The 20,067-nt window shown below is 41.7% G+C and overlaps 1 protein-coding gene across 2 annotated transcripts in view; it reads left to right on the top strand.

The window, feature by feature from the left end:
• ctnnd2a (catenin (cadherin-associated protein), delta 2a) overlaps positions 1 to 20,067 on the top strand; it is a 218,632-nt gene that overhangs the window by 89,008 nt on the left and 109,557 nt on the right. For both annotated transcript variants that reach the window (XM_084033107.1, XM_084033108.1), the window contains exons 4-10: positions 8,349 to 8,383; positions 8,885 to 8,989; positions 12,529 to 12,701; positions 17,762 to 17,816; positions 18,354 to 18,561; positions 18,809 to 18,926; positions 19,886 to 20,018. In XM_084033107.1, the coding sequence (XP_083889233.1) occupies positions 8,349 to 8,383; positions 8,885 to 8,989; positions 12,529 to 12,701; positions 17,762 to 17,816; positions 18,354 to 18,561; positions 18,809 to 18,926; positions 19,886 to 20,018 (827 nt within the window). The remainder of the gene's footprint in view (positions 1 to 8,348; positions 8,384 to 8,884; positions 8,990 to 12,528; positions 12,702 to 17,761; positions 17,817 to 18,353; positions 18,562 to 18,808; positions 18,927 to 19,885; positions 20,019 to 20,067) is intronic.

Raw genomic sequence — 20,067 nt, 5'->3', positions numbered from 1 at the left:
CCCTGTTCAGATCTCAGTTAGTGCCGGTGACAGTTCTACATGTAGAATCAATCACCAGTGACTCCCACTGGGTGAGGCCAAACTCCCTCTCGCTGTGAGTCAGCAACACAAATGACAAATTATGATTGCTGTTCAGGCCAAGTGTTTTCAGTCTGCGTTAATCCCATGCTGTCTGTCTGTTGTTTGTTCAGTGGCGTGTGAGCATGCTTATTTGGGTTGACATCACCTAGAAATTCAGTATTCACTCTTTCTTCTGCTCGTCTCCAGCTGGAAACATTTGAATTGTGTGTGGAAACACAGTTCTTTAAAAATATGACTGAAAAACTCTATAAACGGCGTTTAAACCTGATTCGTTTTACTGCCTCTGTGCTCTAGCCCCACTGCTGAATTGTTGTCGGGGAGCTACTCTTATTTTTAGTTTTTTGTGGGCAAGGATTGTGCTGATACGTCGCCTGTCCTTTTGACTTTAATTATCCGGTGTACTTAGCAGCCTGTGGTATTATTATTCATATGTAAATTGCCGCTGTTATGCTAATATCGCAGCTACTTTGTCACATTTGATTGTGATTCAGTCAAGGAGGCCTTAATGGAGCCAACAGTGCATATCTTTAATTCAACTTCGAAGATGGGTTTGTTTTACGCCACTTTGTAACTGTTGACAAAAAGCATATCATGTCGTACAAATAGAAAATTCTTAATCTGTTAAACAAGGCAAGGTAAGCCCATCTATTCCTGGTGTCTGGATGCTCAATGTAGCAGCCTCCAGCTCATAATTGGCTGTTTTACTTACCGCTGTACAGTGTGTATCTTTATTAAATCATTACTAAACTGCCTGCTGTGCACATGCATGTAATCCATATTTCACCATAGGGCTCCTGGGTCTCTGCTTGATCTACAGTGCAAACTGTAAGGTCTCAACATTGCTTATACTCAATGTATCAAAAGTAAAGCAAAGGTCTTAAATATTCTTTCTGCATCTTTAGCACAGTGGTTCAGCATTAAAACGTTTATTTTATTGTTCCATCATCTGCAAAAAGTGAATCTTTTATTCTAACATTCCCTAATGTGTGCAGTAGAGCTTTAAACCTCTAATTTAATACCGTGCCATGACAGTCTTGCTGCAGAGAACTATTTTAGATGAGTATAAATAGCCGGTCCCTGTCTGTGTGGAGTACAATAATACAGGGCAGACCCGGTGTCAGGCCTCCCGTCCCTGGTGAATTATGCATGGAGGTATTCTGTCATTATCTGTGCCGGTGCAAAACGGCGATATTCCACCTATCATAATAACTATAATAGCTTGGTGATTTAGACACACACAGCAGATGTTCCCTAGCTGAAGTCGTGCATCCGGCAGGTGCTGCCCGTAGTGGAAACCCACACACACACGCACACGTATTTGTGTGTTTTAGCAAGCCTGCAAACGTCACGAATAACAGAGCAACAAGGGACTTCCCAAAATATTTCTGTTCCTGGAAAGACTTTAAATTGTAAGAGCGTTTGTGAGAAACGATCCCTTCACCCTGTGTAGAATGCTGACTGAATGAGCTCCTGCAGGATGTACAGTCGACATCCTATCTTTGTTTGATGGATCAGATTATCATTATCTAACGCTTATAAAGAAAAACAACCCTGTTTCCCTGATCTACAATCATGAACATAAACCTTTATTTTCTTTTCCTGTCCTGTAAATATACTCAGAAACACCAGATAAGTTATAGAGACATGAATCCTGCATGTTCCAGGTTACTTAGAGGTGTGTGTGATTGCATCTTTATTGGTTGTACTTCCCTTTTTTATGTGTTTTTTTCCTCCCCTACAGACATAGATAAATGTTGTCTGTGTTTGTATGTGCGGTCTGTACTTGAGATGAGAATAAGGCTGCCAGAGAAGAGAGTGGGTCTGTTGTGTGTATTTGCCGTTCACGCATGTCTGCAGCTAAAGATTGTAGGCTAGGAATCTGCATAATAAGAGTGTGAGACTTGAGCTGGGAGAGGAGAACGCTGCAGAGAGTTGAAACATCTCCATTGGACTTGTCAATACTGTTGTGCATTGTTTGCTTTGTTGAGTTTTTCTTTGGGGGGGGGGGGGGAGAGGGCTTTTGTTGCAGCTGTCAGTAGTCAGGCATTAAAAGTAATTTTAGTGAACACTTTGACTAGACAATTCTCTTCCAGCCTGACTGTTGAACTGTCACTCAGTTGTCACATCCACAAAAAAGTTTGTCCTCAGCCTTGTTGTGAGCACATTGACTGCTTTCTGAAAAGAGTATCAGAGGGTTCGCATGTGCATACACGCGCATACACTGTTGTTATGACAACCACCAGTGGGAAGATAAGTGTTTTTATACAACGAACAGATTGAGTGGCTCCCAAGGCAGCTCCAAAAAGTGAGTTGTCACATTTTTACCAAACATTACTTAATTTTATTCCCTGGAAAGAATTAGCTGTGTCACATGGCAGCTTGTAAACGGTTCACTACACATCCGTGTACACTGGGCTCTGCTTCTGCATTGCCAAAAAACTGTAAGTCCGTTATTTGTCTCCAACCTGCCCTTCAGCCTCGATTAGCAGATATCCTCTTTGTAAGCAGTGCAGTCAATAGGTCAGTGGAAGTGTGAAGGCTCCACAAGATTTTTGGTTCGTTGCTAGCGAACAGCCGGCTTGTGAACCCTGCAGGAAATATTTCACAAATACAAGTTGTGCTAAGCAAGTGCAAATTAGATGAGAAGTTGATTAAGGAAAGTACATTTTTTAATTGCTTTCAAGTGTACAAGAAAGAATGTTGCTCTCTAATTTAGAGAACAACTGTATCCATCATTTATGTTCATGGTTATTGATAATTGTATTGTTTTTTTACATTATATGGCAGTATATTGACCATGGTGATATATTTTGTAGGATGCATCAGTGATTTTCACCAAGTAGTTTAGTCAGTTTTCAGAAAAATTGTGAAATGTTGAATAATTATTCAACCCATGAGCACTTCCTGAACGTCTGCCTCCAAATGGTTTGAGTGCCCTTGAGATGTTTCAGCATTTTATTTTCACCGTCAGTTATGAAACATATATATATATATAATATCTGCAGACTGACTTAATATTTACGAAGATTTGAGTTTTTATATATGGCATGGAGACTCTCTGGTTTCATGTTGCTTTATATTGCTGTATATTTATAATGTGTTAGAGAGTGCAGTTTTTTGCAATGACTTTCATCATCAATTAAAGGTAAATGGGAAAAAGAACAGTTTTATTTTTTATTGGTGCCGTTTGGTGGCAATGGAGGAAACACATCTGGACTGGACCACTTTGTAATAACTCTAGTCTGGCTTGAATGGTTTTCTATGGCTTTATTTTGGCCATGATGAACAGCAGTCGCCCTCACAACTGAGGTTGGTGCAGTGAGGAGGGGGTCACCCCTCAGCTGGAGTACTCGGGTTCAAGCTACCGTGTCATCATTCAGCTCTCCTTGAACACGACACTGAATCTCTCCCAGCTCTGCTGTAGCTGACCATGACATTTGACCTCTCAGGCAAAGATGAATGGACATCTTCATCAATAGCACTGTTTCACTTCCTACTTTTTACATCATGTTCTTCTTACATCATTATTGTGGTTGCATTACTTTTTGTTTCAATAAAAAAAGACTATCAGAGACAATTGCGGCGGTCCCTGTGTTGCTTTCTCATTTCCTTCATCTCAGTGTCCCGGGGTCATAGACAGACTTGGAAGTTGTGAAAGAATTCTGTCCCTCTCAGCACGGTGCTGCTGGTGTTTCTGCTGTATTAAATTACACATGGCTCATTATTACTTTGTCAAAAGAATTCAAATTATTTCCTATCTTTTGTATACTTGCTCGATAATTGCTGAACATTTCAATTCATTGGCATTCCTTTTCTTCACAGAAAAAATAACAGATGACTAAATATGGATTTATGGCTGTAAAAATATCATTTGTAGAACACCAGTATGTATTTAGGGCAACTGCTTGCCATTGGTAGATGTCAGGCCAGGCATTATGGTCTATTAGGCCCTTGATTTAACGCTGGCAATAGTAACAGCCCAGGACTGCATACCAACACTTTTTATCTCTGTGCAAATGTGTATGTGTGTATGCATTTAGATTTTTTGGTGTGTGTGCACGTATGAGCAACCGAAAGGCTATTAGAATGAGCTCTGTGCAGAATTTGCAGCTGAATGCTTTACCTGTGGAAAGTGTGTTTGTGCATGCGTGTTTGTGTGTGTGTGTGTGTGTGTGTGTTCTCGTGTTATGTGAGAGCAAACTGTGGAGCGTACATACACATCCATGCTGGCAGGCTTATCAGGACGCCTGTTCTTAAGTGCTATTATCTGAGAAGGGAGGCAGCTAGAGGATTTAAGCAGAACCTTGTGCGGCAGCGTGAAACTCTTTCAGAGCAATGCTCTCTAAGCTGGCGACTAATGACTCATGAAGGATGTCGCTGCTGGGATCCCAATGGATGGCTACATACCATACTCCCACCTTAAACACATGAACATGTTTAGTTACTTATTTTTTTTATTGGTGTATGAAAAATTAAAAACTGAATTGCCTGAAATACACTTTTTTTTTAAATGTATTTAAGTTTTTTTAGCAAAATCTGTACAGTACAAGATTACCTAATAGAGCATCACTATTAGGTTCATATGAACATGCACGTATGTATTTACACACACACACATGCTACTCTCACATGGTATTTAAACTGCAAATGGGTAAATAAAAGTATTTCTCTCAACATAAGGCATCAATACCACTTTGTTTGAGTTTGCGTCTTATTTTTGAAAACAGTTATACTCTAAGCACTTGAGTCTCTCAGACATAAACACACACTGTGCACAAATTGGGATGATAGGAGCGTCCCCTATTCTCCTTCCCGTGTATGTTTGTGAATGCTAAGTAGAGAGTGTGTGTGTGTGTATGTGTGTGTGTGGATTTCCTGGGAAACGGTAGAGGACGCTGTCTGTTGATTTAAGCCGTGTGGCAGTTGAGAGTGGAGTAGTGCGTTTGAAATGTCTCTTTAATACCGGCTCACTGTTACGGAGCCCGTATTAAAGAGAGGCAGCGCCTCGCCGGTATTGTGGCATTGCAGGCGAGAGTGTGCACTGTTGTGGAATAATGCTGTGCTTATTAAATCGCTTCCTCCTGTCTATCAGCTCTCTCGTGCAAAGTTTCTCTCTCTCTCTCTCTCTCTCTCTCTCTCTCTCTCTCTTGCCTCTCGCTTCCCCCTGAATCTAGTACACTTTAACACAGTGACACCATGTTTGCTACTGTTGTCCCGTTGTATTTCCTGCAGGCACATGAAAGAACAGTTCCTCCACCGCCTTGTTATCATTCTCCTTTACTGGTGTCTCTCTCCCTCTCTCTCTCTCTCTCTCTGTGTGTGTGTGTGTGTGTGTGTGTGTAACACCAGTGTTACCTACTCTCTACAGAACTCTCTTTCTGCATCAGCCGGATTTAGATTTTACCTGCAACGTATTAATCACTCTACATGTAATTAGCACTGGGTTAAAAAACTAGATCCAAATACAGCACAGAACTGATGGGGATTTGATAGGAAACAAAACAAAATGAGAAACTTTTGGATTCACTTAGCAACACCAAACCGCTAAACGTTTTAACTGCCCTTCTGTCTGGCTGAGACATGAACAGATTTGTATACTATTTGTCATTAATGACCGGGAGTCAAGCTAAAGACATGTGTCCATCTGGCATGATGAAGTGTTTTCTGCAGCTTTGTATAAAAGCACTTCTTTCATTACAAAAATAAGAGGAATAGTTAGATATAAACTGGAATCAAAAGTCAGAATTGAACCAAATACTTCAAACATTACCAACCAAGTCTATAACAAAGAAACTATTGCTATCCCATGGCAGAAAAGCACCGCTCAGCTATGAGTATTTATTTTGACCTTTTTTCCATCGAGCACAGATTTGTTAAGCATAATCCTAATTCATATTCAGACAGTCAAACACATTCACAAAGGGAAGCTACAGTGCACCCACACTTTGATAATATTCTCCACAAAGAAGCAACTGCCTTAATTGCCTTATTTTCATTTCCTCTGCTGGTTCAGGCATTTGAACCAACGACCTTTTAGTCGCAGCCCTGCGTTTCTCTCCTTCAGGCTGTTGCTTCCCCGACAATGAACGTTTCACATTAGCCCAGTAAGCTGCAAACTAAAATCTTTACATTGTTTATTTCATTTGACCCTTACGCCGTTTAAAGTCGTTTCCAGCAGGAGAGTAATTGTTTAAACAGTGGTCCCAGTAGAATGTAGTCCCTTCATCACAAACAGGAAATGCAGTAAAACGAGGAAAATAGCCTATTGAGTTGTTGGCTTTATTACGCAGATTATACAATGATTTATTTCCATTAAGCGTTTAATTTTGGTTCTGATAATCACTAAAATAAAAGGAAACATAGTGCTAATGAAGTGATCCAGTGTTAGTGGGTGGACAGGTAAAAAGATTAAATGATAATGCATGTAAAAACCATTCAAACCGTTGCTGTACTCTAATGAAATAACAGTACTAGCCAGTTGTTCAAGTGGGTTTAACCATTGCACTTTCTCCTCCCACGTTACTGTCATTTGAGAATTGGATGATTCAATTGTTACTTCGGTAATTCATAATCAGACTTTTCCTGCGTCCATCCCCTCTTCAGTGCTGCACTAGTGCATCACAGTGGGAAGAGTTACGCAATAATTGGTTTCAACTAAAAAGATGCAGGGCAAGTCGAGGGCAAGATAAGAGTGGAAGACACACACAATGATTAAATATAGGTTATAAAGTTAATATTGATTCCTTTTTGATAACAAAGTACAGAGCTGCTTTGTGATCTCGTGGTATCACGAGAATCCAGCTGCCATGCAAAGTTAGGTGTGGTGTAAACTGCCCAAGAAAGAGGTGGGCACACCCTGTACACCTGTACACCCTCCACTACACCACTACAACATATCATGGTGAAACATATATGAAGAATATTTCAAAACCAATCAGCGTTGTTCCTCTGCTGGCTCTGGAAGAGCCTCAACACGTTTACAGATGGTTAGAGATGGAGGCGCGCCGGTGTCGCCGGTGTAACTCAGAGATGTGCACCTGAAGTGAGATGTCAGCGGCTCATATGCGCTGCTGAAGCATCCATCCGTTCAGTCCACACCGATTCTGACCTCCGGTATGGCCGTCACGCTTCGGAACCAGCTGTCCTGTCAGCAGCACAAGCCGGGTTCTGTAAGGACAGCAGCCGACCAAAACGTCTTAACGGGCTGACTGAAATTCATTGAACAAAAACATGTTTAGTGTGTAGGACAACAAAGCTATGATATGATTCTGTTTCCCTTTATAACCTCTCCATCCGCCTGCCATGGCAGAGCATTAATGACCGCATGCATTACAAGACGCCGATGCTCCAGCTTTGTTTAAGATCACGACTTATTCAAATCAATCTGTGAAAACTATTACCCTACTAGAAAAAGCTGATGACTGGAAGACCATTACTATCTCCGCTAACCAGACACATAGACAGATAAACACATTACGTTAATGTATTCACCCATTCTCATAGACACACATGCACAGATACCTGCAGTTAGGAGTCGGCTTAGTGGAATACCAAACAGTCTAAATGGGACAAACGCAGACACAAGCCAACTGGCCCAGACAGCCGGTCTAATGGTGTAGATGATGTCAGATAAAAGAGTCTATATGTATCAGTTAGTCTGTCCGTGTCTGCATTGATCACAAAGCAGGCGGCTCGATACTCTTCTCTAACTTTCACTTTGTGCCCGTGTGTTTCCTGCCATCCTCCTTGTCTTTTTCTCTCTGTTCAAACCCCCCATCAATCCTCGACCGAGCCCTCATGAGAATGGCGAGGAAGTCTTGTTTTCCAAGCGTCCATATGCATGAATATTTGTGTGTCCTCGTGTAGCCGCGTACTTGTCTACAACTCAATCATTTATGAAAGGACTGTTCTCTGAAAGTGCAGTTCACACATTACATTCTGTAAAATGTTAGTATCGTAAATGACATTTTAGATAATTGGCCCGTTGCTGACAAACAAATTAAAGTACTTGTGCGTTCTTCTTCTTCTTATATTGTTTGTGTTTCATACTTCAGCAAAATAGAATGTAGAAGAAATTTAAGCCTTTTGGCATTTCCTTTCAGTACAACAACTGTTTTACATATTTTACAAATATTAAAATACAGACATTCAACATTGCGACTGTCTAATTTTGTCTTTTTTAAAATGTTTTTCTGCTGCTATGTGATTTCTTGTGTGTTATTGTTATTTGTATTGTTCTTATTGTTAACTATGTCCTTCTTTTGCAGTTCAACGGATGAGCAGTTTCGCTGGAACGCTCAAGGTAAAGTTATGAATACACACACACACACACACACACACACACGTTCATACTGCTCAGACATGCATGCAAAGGTATTGTTGCAAAACCTGACCCGTCAAACCTTTATACCACTGCTTTCTAACCTAAATCCTTGACACGTATACTGTACATATAGCACTGACACATCTTGAGTAGAGGATTTATTGCCCCGACACCAACAAGGCCTGCTCCGCCTCGTGTCTGATTGACACACTAGGAAAATTGTGTGTCAAGGAACATTTATACCAGCGGCCCAGGAAGCTCCCACCTGCATACCTGATGGATTAAAAGATGATTGCAAACACGCATAATCACACTTCCAAGCACATAATATGAATGTCAAAGTTGTGCCAGACCAAGGCCACCATTGGCTTTGACAGTCAGTGTTAAACTGCATAATATAAAGGCCGCAAGTATACACTCTTTGGCTGTATTTCCTCACTCGTCTGCTGCTTAGATCACCGTCCTTTTTGTCCTTCACAGCGGACGGACAGAAGGATATCGAGGACGAGCTGACCACTGGTTTGGAGTTGGTGGATTCCTGCATTCGCTCCCTCCAGGAATCAGGCATACTTGACAGTGGAGAACGTAAGTGTACTTAACAGCATCATTGGTGTGTACGCAACAACACACAACTCTAACTGAAGCAGAAAATAATTTCAGAAGAACGTCAAGGTGCAAGCTGGATTTGACGGGTTTAAAGTGTTATGTGTATTCACATTTGTTCTTGGAGGATTTCCTTCGTAGACAAGACATTGGTTGTATCCTTTGAAAGAACACAATAGATCAACATCAAGGTCTACTTTGTTCAACTCCAGCGGACACTTCAGCAAGGGTAAACAAACCTGTTACTGCTTCAAAGGGAATATAAATCTCATTTTTAATTGTCATGCACAGTCATTCCTGAATAAGAGTGACTGTGGGGTAACGGATATCCAGGCAATCTTAATAAAAACCCACGCCTGTGGTTGCTTTGAAGACGGAAGGATTATGGTGTGTATTGTTTAGTAATTATTTTTGTTTTCCTGATAGGAAATGAGAAAATGTACTCTTATTAGTCCCTCAGGCCACTAGATATCTGGCCCAAGTGCAGCAATTCCCGGTGTTAATATTGAGTCCTCGCTCAGATTTAATTGCTACTTACAATAAGCAAGTCGAGACGGGGGAGAATTTTGTTCCAGATAAGACTTTAAGTATATAGTTAGATGAAGTAAGTAGAGTGTTTGAAAATGTGAATATATTCCTCACAACATAATAAAACACCATGCTGCGCCTGGATTTGTACCGACAACCGTCCAGCTTCCAGCAGCGCCTCCATCCTGTTGGCCTTGTGTTCTGATAAACCAGATGGGACAGAGATGGAGGAAGCAGCTCGTGTGTGAGGTCTTGCTAAATGCGCTTGGCATTTTCTCTGCAGGTCATTGGTTTTGGAACGCTGCATTCCCATTTCACTTATTGTCTGCTGACCTTTTTGATAGTTAACGTCGCTGTAATGGATGGCATTTTAAAACCGGCACCCAACATGCCGCTCGGCCCATTTCCACGTGAAGTGTTTACTCACATATTAAACCGTGAGTTCGATCACGCGTCCCTTCTAGTAATATTAGAATGTGCTGGCTACGTAATAAGTATATCACTGTAGGATACGAAGGCTTGACAGGATTGAATGCTGGTTTTACTGCTGCTGGTCTCCTTTGATAAGAGGCAGGTGGCATGTTTAAGCACATGCAGAACAGTGGGGAGACATGTCAGATAATTTGATTCCTATCTTGTCTGTAGGGAGCGCCTGAATCCTCCCGCCGTCACTCCTGCTTTATCTGACTCCAAATAGATGACACTCTCATTTGTGAGCACTCATATTGTGGGTGCTCCAAACCCAGCTGTTTTTTATTTTTTTCTTCCCCATTTTGCAAATGGGTTTCTACCGAGAGCATCACAATGTGTGGGTGCAGATAAATTCAGCATAGCTATTTGTGTTTGAGTTTGTTTGTCTGCATGTGTGTGTGTGTTTTTTTTCCACCCAAAATGTTAGCGCTGCAAATAGCTTAGTGGTAAATACACAGAACTGTCTTCAGCGAAAGGTGTCGCAAAACAGGGAGGCTTTTTGCTTTCAGCTGATACAGTAGTGGGTGAGGTGACACAACAGAGCAAGAAAAATATACATAAATAAGTGCTCAAAATCACAACCTGGCAACAAAAAAAAGTTAATATCTAGACATGAAATACTTCCCAATTCAATTTCAGTGGGCGGCTTGGTGAGTTGTGCTATCTAACCCCCTTTATAATGTTATAATGTCATAAACCCTTGTGTGTTTATATGGGGTGTATGTATTTAAATATAGATTGAATACGAATATGATGAACGGAACTGCTGAACGGACACTATGAGATTCAATCGAGGCATGAACTTGCAACGGTGTTTTTCATTTCATCCTATCACTCATACCCAAGTAATGATATCCACACATAGAGCGTTTACATGTACACACACACACACACACACACACACACACACACACACACACACACACACACACACACACACAAACACAGGAGCTCCTGAACAGTTTCCCCTCTAACTGACTTTCCAATAATCTCACCGTCCAACTCCAAATCACACATATGAACCCTGAAAAAGCACACAGTGTTTTTTGTCACACAAACGCCCACAATGTTACAAACCAAGGCCGTGTGATGATCAGTTTGGGAGCTCCCACTCACTCTGCGTAACTCAAAGTGCTGTTTAATAATTCATAAAAAAGCAAGGGGACGATTCGAGATGAGCCAAGACACGTCTTTTGTGAAGGCGAAAAGCAGAGGAGTTGATCTTGGTTCACAGCTCACAGGCTCACTGGGAGAAAGGGATTCTGGGGGAGAGAGAGAGATGGGGGAGAAGAGAGAGAGAAAGCAAGCAAATAGATATGGGAGAATAATAATAATGGGGTCTTTGTTATTTTGGGGTGAAAAAAGAAACGGAGATGCTAGTGAGCTCTGGGGAAGACATTTATTGTAGACTTTATAATAACATATTTCAAGAGTATTTATTTGACCTATAACTTTAACTACAAGTACTTGAAATTAGTACTCAAAAGGTAGAGTAAAAATAGCTACTAATGAAATATTTATACACCGCTGAGTGAATAGGTTACAGACCTAACTGCTCTTCAGAAAGAAACAAGCACACGTGCAGATAACCTATATAACCGCTCACACGGACCCCCCGCCTATGGAGTGGATTGTAACAGTTTCCCTCGGTTTGCCTCATCGCTGCTCACACCGTTTGGAAGATAGTCACTCTTACAAACTGCCTTATGATGTTCTCCTTCCCAATCAATACAAAGCTTTATCTGCACAGCTTGGGAATCAGAGAGAGGGGAATCAAATAAGTATCTGACACCACAGCAGGAACGGCTCATATGCGAGCGCGTTGCTACCGCCGCGCTCACCGTTTGACTGAAGCACATTTTGGTTCATATAGTCCACGTCAGCACTTAAGCGGAGCTTAGGCTGTTAAACTGTATGGAAGGTGGGTGTACTCCAGCTGGTGAGGTATACTGTATGAAGTCATATTCTAACACGCTGCGAAGGAATAAAACGCTTATTGATTGACTCCAACCTTGAACTTCCTTACATGTTGCACAATGGGGGGTCCAGTGAAGTTTTGCTCAGGTCGACAGGTAAAAATGAACATGTTTGGGTTGGTAACAAATCAAGTGATTAGGTGTTCCCTCCATTACAACTTTCTTCTTTTCAAACCTCCTCCTCCCATCCTCTCCATCGCCCTGCTCCTCCTCCCATTCTCTCTGTTCCTCTGTTTCTCTTCCCCTCTGCTAATAAATTATGTATGCCATCTCCAACTCACGGAGTGCTGCACTGCTGCACTATCTGTTCTAAATTGCTGCTCTCTCTCTCTTCCCCATTTCACTCTTCGCCTCTCAATCTCTCCCCTCCATGCACCCCCCCCCCCCCCCTCTTTCTCATGCTTAATCTCTCTCTACTCACTCTATATATGCAACCACACACACACACACACACACACACACACACGCACACGCACACACACAATCTCAACTCAACCCCCACCAACAACCCAACCATACACCGCTCCTGCCTTTCTCTATCGGTAGGACCGGCTCTTCTTTCCCAGAGTTCCTTGCAGCTCAACTCCACCCCGGAGGCTTCGCTCCAGTACTCTGCCAGCTACCATAGCAACCAGACCCTCGCCCTTAGCGACAGCATCACCGCAGCAACTCCTCAGCGCAGCGGGCAGGTTGGAGGAGCCGTGCACAGCTACAACCAGGTAGGAAATGCTGCTGCACGAAGGTGACGATGAGGATGCGTGGAAGTGTGTTGATGAGGAAGAAGGCAGATGTTTCTAACACTGGCCATTGTGTAAACTGAAGTGGCTGTTCTTAGAAAACTTGTGCTGTGCAATGATGGTCAGGGAACTTTTTTGTTTCCTGTCATACTGAGAAAAAAGTGTTTCTGTGTGACACACTGTATTTGCAGATGTTTACATTCCTCTGTTATTCTGTGAGGCTGAGTGAATATTTTTCCAAGCCCTATCTTGCGTAGCTCTTCTCCAGCTACATGCGAATCTCAGCATCCTCAACATATGTAGACTCTGTTTGACATCAGAAGCGGGTCTAATTAATCACTGTGCATGAGTACTTATTCATTCAGATTCCCATTTTATTAGCTGCTGAGCCACGAGAACCGGCTTTTAAAGCAATCCACAGCATGTTTGTGTCTGTAAATGGGAAGGGGTGAGAGACGGGGTTAGGCTAATTCCATGTAGCGGTTTAGAAGGTAATCAGATGCTCATAGACCGAAATGAGACGATGATTAAATGCACACAGAGAAATCTCAGCAAGTGTTTTGTTTGTAAGGACTTGAGAAATAAAGCTGGAGACAAAGTCACATATTAATCACAGCAGCGTGCTGACGATGAGAGAAAAAGCAGCTAATTACTTTCCAGCCTACAGGAGACAATATTTTCCAATTTTCATGTCCTTAACATATCCATGGTAATACAAACATTGTGCATGCACACACACACACACAGATGTGTACTTTCAACACCCACATATATCTGCAAAGTCGGTGAGCAGCTTCATTAAAATGTTTTGTCAGTTTCTGGGTTTTTGTGATAGATGTTTATGAATTATGGTTATGAGGAAATATTTTAGGCCAATAAGTATGAACCAGATAATTCTTTAACATGGTTTGACAGCACTTTGATAATACCTTTAATGTATCATACCCACACAAAACCTGTTTTCAGTAAGGTTTTCCACAACGTAAATGTGTGTTTGTGTTGTGTTTCTCATACACTGTGTGTGTGTGTGTGTGTGTGTGTGTGTGTGTGTGTGTGTGTGTGTGTGTGTGTGTGTGTGTGTGTGTGTACTGTATGCTGTGTCATGTACTTATGTCTTTTCAAAAAGAAAAGTGAAGCAGGTGATATTTGGCTTTGTGAGCACATCCATTCATTTCTCCCCCCCAACAGTCCCACCAAATAGAGCTCCCACTCCTTCCCTTAATAAGTAAGAAATACAGGAGGCAAACCCTGAAAGACAGAAACACAGAAGGTCCAGACATGCACCGTAGACGGATGGACAGAAACAGAAAAGGAGTTTTCATTGTCCGTGTTCTGGATTCCATAATATTCCTTCTTCTCTGTTTCCCTTGTGTTGCAGTGTTCCCATCCTCTTTTCTCTCCCCCTTTTTTTGTATTTCCCTGTCCTCTCTGCTCACCATCTCTGCCTATGTGAGCATGAATGTGTGTGTGTGTGTGTGTGTATCATCCTCTCTGATGTTTTGGGCTTGTCAGTGTAATGGGGCCAGTGTTGTCAGCAGGGCTTGTTGCTCATGAATAGCTTCACGCAGCAGTGTGATAGATAGACAGGTGCAGCTCGCATGCATGTGCAGCTATGCAGATTCTTAGTTGGTGCACTCGCCATGCGTGTGCAAAAGTTTGCACAGGATGAGCGAGAAGGAAAGGCGAAAGGTCCAGTATGTTGCTGCTCCTCTGTAGGGTATTTATAACCCTGAGAGGCCCCGCTTTAATAATGCATGGATACATGGCACCTCAAACATCCTAGTGTTTTACTGGGGGAGAAACGCAGCGGCACTGAAAGATGACACAGAATGGGATGGAGAAAGTGCTCTCCCTCACACAAGTCTGTCAGACTTTCTATTTATTAGTTACCTCAGCCAACAATTCATCTATACTCATCATTTATTTACCCGGTGAATCAATCACCCATCTGTTTTTTTTGTTTTTTTGTTGTTTTGTTTTTGCTCAACTCTTCATCAGTCTTAATCTTAAGTCTTAACTTCTGTTCATTGTACATCTCAGTGGCTGTAGCACATGCTGTTGAACACAATCACGTAAAATAAACTGTTAATGGGGCCCTTAAACTTTATTTGTGTGGCCTGCATCTCATCAGCTTTAGATCTCTCCCTTGGCTTCATAACCTACTAAGTTAACACAGGGGACTTGTATAGGAGGTTTTTTTTCATTGCACACTGTTCTGAATAGAAGCTCCCAATTAAGATCTTTCTCTGACCGTTTATAGAGACTTGATAATCCAAATACTCCACGTGTGCTGAATCAAACACATGGTTGACATAAGACCCTTATATTTACTACAGTTCACCGACGAGACAGCATTTTAGTCACGTGTCTGTTCATTAATTGAAGCAACTTCAGCTAGCAGTGACCACTTCCATTATAATTATTATCTAAGTTCAAAATAATTTAACAATATAAGGGTCTGAAGTTCAAGCTTGGGCTGCAGATTGTTCCAGGACTAAGTATCATGGTGTAACAGGCTTGTTATGCCAGCCTCTGTACTGAATTTAAAGTGAATCCAATGAGGGGACCTAAGGTTATGACTGCTTTGTAAAAATCATAAAAAAAAGTAGGAAAATTGAGAGGGTTTTATAGCAATACCAGCAGCATGAGTGCTGTAATTTACATATGCAGCAGTAAGACCGGCTTTTCTCGTTTCTCAAGATGAAAACCAGAGAATGCTGAAGAAATGGTGGGATTGCCGGCTGCTTAGAAGCTGATGCTGAGCTGCATTCCTTGGATTGACAGCCGGGAGCTCAACTGCATTGCCTGAAAAGCTAGAAGCTATACTGCTTCATGTATTTATGGGCGTTTGCATACAAATCTGACTCTTGATTTTTAGCTAAATATGAACCTGAGGTTGTTGACAATTTGAATGGAATCATTGTCAAGTTGTTGACGATGAGTATATTTCAGTGCAATTTTGACAAAGTTAGAAAGTCATTTGTGTGGGAAACAAGAGAGACATTCTTTTTATTCCTGCTACAAGATTATTAAGTGTGCTAGTAAAATAACGACAGAACTGCATTGAGATTGAGTCAGCTGCTCTGAGTTAGCATCGGCAGAATTTGGTTCAGAAAAGCAATGAACATGACAAGACGACTCCAATTACCAACTAATTGCTGGTAGTTCAGCCATTTCAGTATATCTGACCACCTGACTGTGGCTGTAATTCTACCAGTATAGTTACCATCCAGGGTTGTTGGTTTGAGGGTAAAACTCAGCCCTTCCTTTGTCGTTGAGCCAGGTTAAGTTACAGCTTCCATCATGATTTATGTCTTGTGTGTTGAGATCAGGGTGCGTCAGCAGCTCAAGGTCGAATGCTATACTGTACCCTTACACAAGCACTTCCACTTCCACACGAGAACCCATAGAAAGGCAAATAAAGTGTCAGCATGTTTCTGAGTCAAGAACATGTAAGACGATATATATAGAAGCTACACATAGCTCACTGCAGGGGGAGACTTTTCAGATCGACGTTACAGAAACACCTCAAAAACTCACGCGTGTTCAATCAATACCAGTGTTTATACACTTATCTTAATACAAGTATAATTCATGTTTCAATCTGGATGTGATAAAGTACAACATATTATGTCATATGATTATGACTAATTTACTTGAATTAATTTACTTTCCATGAACAGTATAGCATATCTGGTGTGTTGCTTTTGTACCGGCTCTCTCCTATATTTCCCATTCTTCCAGCCCTGATCGTTGCCTCCACGTGTCTGCTGCTTTACCGACCTCCTGTTAGACTTTTGAAAGAGAGCGCTACTCCACTCAGCCAGCGATAAATCAGTTTCCATGACCCCTCAGCAACCAAAGCAGCACTGGAACCAAAGGCCTGTTGTCTTCAGCAGACACACTTTGGCTCATCACAGAGCAGGAAAAAAAAAAAGAAGCAGAACCCTCCATTCAGAACATAATGGGAGATGTCACACTTTTATTTTCTACCAGTATTCCTGCACAATTAGACAGTTGCAAATGTGCAGCCCTGGAAACTCTTCCGTGCTAATGTAGGCTACATTTAAGTGCTGATTGTTTGTGTGTGTGTGTGGGTGTGTGTTGGCATTCTCTGACACACTGGTTATTGCATGATCATATGTTTGTGGTAATTTCCATTTGTAAATGTCTGAGTATTTTCACATTCTCTGACGCTCCTAGAGTAGTTACTGCATATGCAGTGATGACAGTGTTCCAAAGTGACTCGGTGACTAAGCTTGCATAATGTGGCCTTGTACAAATGCATGTACTAAGACTAGTAATAAGCTTAAGGGTACAACAGTCTTTCAGGTATTTGAGAATCCTGATGGCATGATTTTCAATACCGTCATAAATACAGACACTTATTATATAGATTCCTGTCATTACTTTAGGTAGCGGGGCTGTGGGAGAGCAAAAAAAGAAAGACAATTCTGCTGCTCTCTTAAATTTGACTTTCTGACTATTAGTGTGCGATATCCATAGTTTGATAGATGTTGCCATACAAAGTCCATATGAGTGATTAAACAGAGAATAGCTTCATCTTGGTCTTGAGTCTGATTTCAATAAGCGATTCCATTACTCTAAGGATTGGTGAATATTCAGGTTCATGTGATGACAGATAGATCGATATTAAGACATAATACACAATGGACTCTCTAATTCTTCCCTCCACTTTGAAACCATGTCTCATAAAGCCTTGTTGCACCACCTCCTCAGTCAGCTGAACTCCGAGGACTTCCGCCTGCTTTCCTGAGTCTGTTTGAATCACCCGTTTTCTGTGGGGATTTCATTACTAGCTGCTCTAGGTTCATTTGAAACTCCTCAAAGGCTCGACTCTACTCATTGTGCATACAAGATTTTGACGGCCATACTCTGTATTCTTTTTTATCCAATGTTCCCTAACTCTGTCTCTCCCTTTCTCTCCTCCCAACTCCACCCTCCCCCAACTAATCACTCCCTCTATCCATCCCTTATTACCACTCCCTGTTACCCCCCCCCCCCCCCCCCCATCCCCTCAGGTGACATCCAGCCGTGCAGCCCAGCAGCAACAATCACAAACTGGGGCAGGGTCAGGTAAGAACTCACCTCTACCTCTCTTTTTCTCTCCATGGAGACGCATTTCCTTCATAATAAATGAATCTGACACAGCGTGAGGCTGGGGATAAACGGAGGTGACATTTGAAGACGCTGACAGAAAAGCATGAGCAGTGGAACAAAAAACCTTGCTCGAAGCAGAATGTTTTTTTTAGAACCTGTAGTATGTGTAATTTAGCAGACGTCTGATCAACACTGATACCACTAAATGGATCATTGATCTTTGATCTAAGGTATCTGCTATCAAGAACACTTATCAATCAAACTATGCTGGAACATAATATTATGGCCGATCCATGATAAGCATCAGATTGGGCAGATATTTCACCCCTTCCTGGTTCCTCCATTCTTGCCCATGTGAGCGTTGAAGTCCCTTAGCAGAATTATACAGTTCCTAGGCGGCACCCTTTCCAAAACCCCGGCCCAAAGACTAAGACTCACTGATACAAGGCTCAATTCTCATTCTTCTGCTTTCCCCTGTTTATTGAGTTTTCTCTCCCTTCCCATGATCTCCAGGTATCTACTACTCCAGCTCCACCTTACCCGCCCAGCGTGTTAGTTCCCCTCTGACTGGAGGAGGAGGAGGCTCAGGACCCGGTTCCCCAGGGAAACTACAACGCCTCGGGTCCGCATCCGACGCACCGGGGTACTCTACCACTCAGCGCCTGCCGTCCTCCTCCTCTCCCAGCAAACAGTCTGCTAATCGACTGGCCAAGTCATACAGGTAGAGGGCCACGGTGACTCTGACCTCGATATTGATTTGGATGTAATACTGATGTATTATTGGGTCAAACGGTGTTTGAAGGTGGATATAGTTACAGACAGTATATTAGAATATGAAACGGAAAATGTTGGAGTGCCTACTGTACTCAGATATTACTTTTTTTTTATAATGTGTGTGAAATGGAATGAATCATTTCAAGTTATTCATTTTAATCCAGATTATGTTACGTTGCCCATTTGTCTTCCAGCAGCACAGTTGCTGTGACAACAGCAGGAGGGGGCGGGTCTCCCCTGAGGGTTGCATCTCCGCCCAACTCTACAGCATCAGGGGGAGGGGCCGGCTCATCATCGTCCCCTCTTCACCAGGTACAGAATGTTACAGTCTTACACCTGTAGAAAGGAAATGCATTTTGTTTGACCAATGCCAACCTTTTTTATTGTGCAGTATACATTAAAAAAATTAAACCATACTAAAATCAATATAACAATTGCTATATGATGGAATATGTAATGTCTCACACTTCGTTTATCGTTTATGAGTATGTTGGTCACTTAATATCATCATGATCTGCTTTGATAATTATTTTGATATCAGATTGTTGTATGCATATTTCAACAATTAAAATGTTTCATCACTGAGCAATTTATTCTACAGAAGTGATTTGACATTGACTAAAATATGCAGCATAATAGTACTACTATTACTTGATTAGAAATTGATATTTGTGCCATTTCATGTAAGAATGATATTTTGTAGTCGTCCTATTGATTGATGCCAAGTGGCTGGGTCTTAGTGGGAAGATTATATTCTTGTCCACTTTATCAGATCTTTAATCATGACAAAGAATGGCGTTCTGCAGCTCCAGGGCAATTACAGATTGAGTTATATCTTCAAACAAAAATCTATACAAGGCAATTTTGCTATCTCTTCAAATTGTTAATCTTCAAATAGCACATTATCTAAAACCAGGTTTCTTAGGTACAATTGTTGGATGCTTGTGTCCAATAGATCTCACTATACTGTCAGGTAAAAGTTTAATTTGTGGGGTTGCTGTCGGTGTAAATTACATTCTTAAGTCAAAGTGGTTTGGATAGGTTTACACATAGTGCCAATTTAAATTTGTAGGCCCAAATTACAAAAGTTTCTCACTTGGATATAAACACAAAAGGAAATAAAAAAATAAATAAATAAAAAACACTGGTACAAACCTGAAGCACACAAATCAAAACATGTCGGCTGTTGCACATTTGGCTGCCAAGACATTGCAATTTAAGTTATTGCAGCAACGTATAACTGAGCATATTTCAAATATTTGTCTTTTCAGATGAGTTCGGGCATAGGGAGCTATGCCACTCTGTCTCCCAAACGACTGGCAGCTCACCACGCTTCTGACCAGTTCAAGATCTCCCACGAGCTCTACGCTACTGCGACACTGCAGAGGCCCGGCAGTCTGGCAGGTGGGGGTTCGCACAAACTCATGCACTCTCACATGCACGTACACTTACG

This window comes from Eutrigla gurnardus, assembly GCF_963514095.1.
Source record: "Eutrigla gurnardus genome assembly, chromosome: 18".
In the NCBI taxonomy this organism is placed as follows: Eukaryota; Metazoa; Chordata; class Actinopteri; order Perciformes; family Triglidae; genus Eutrigla; species Eutrigla gurnardus.
This window is presented reverse-complemented; position numbering and strand designations above follow the sequence as displayed.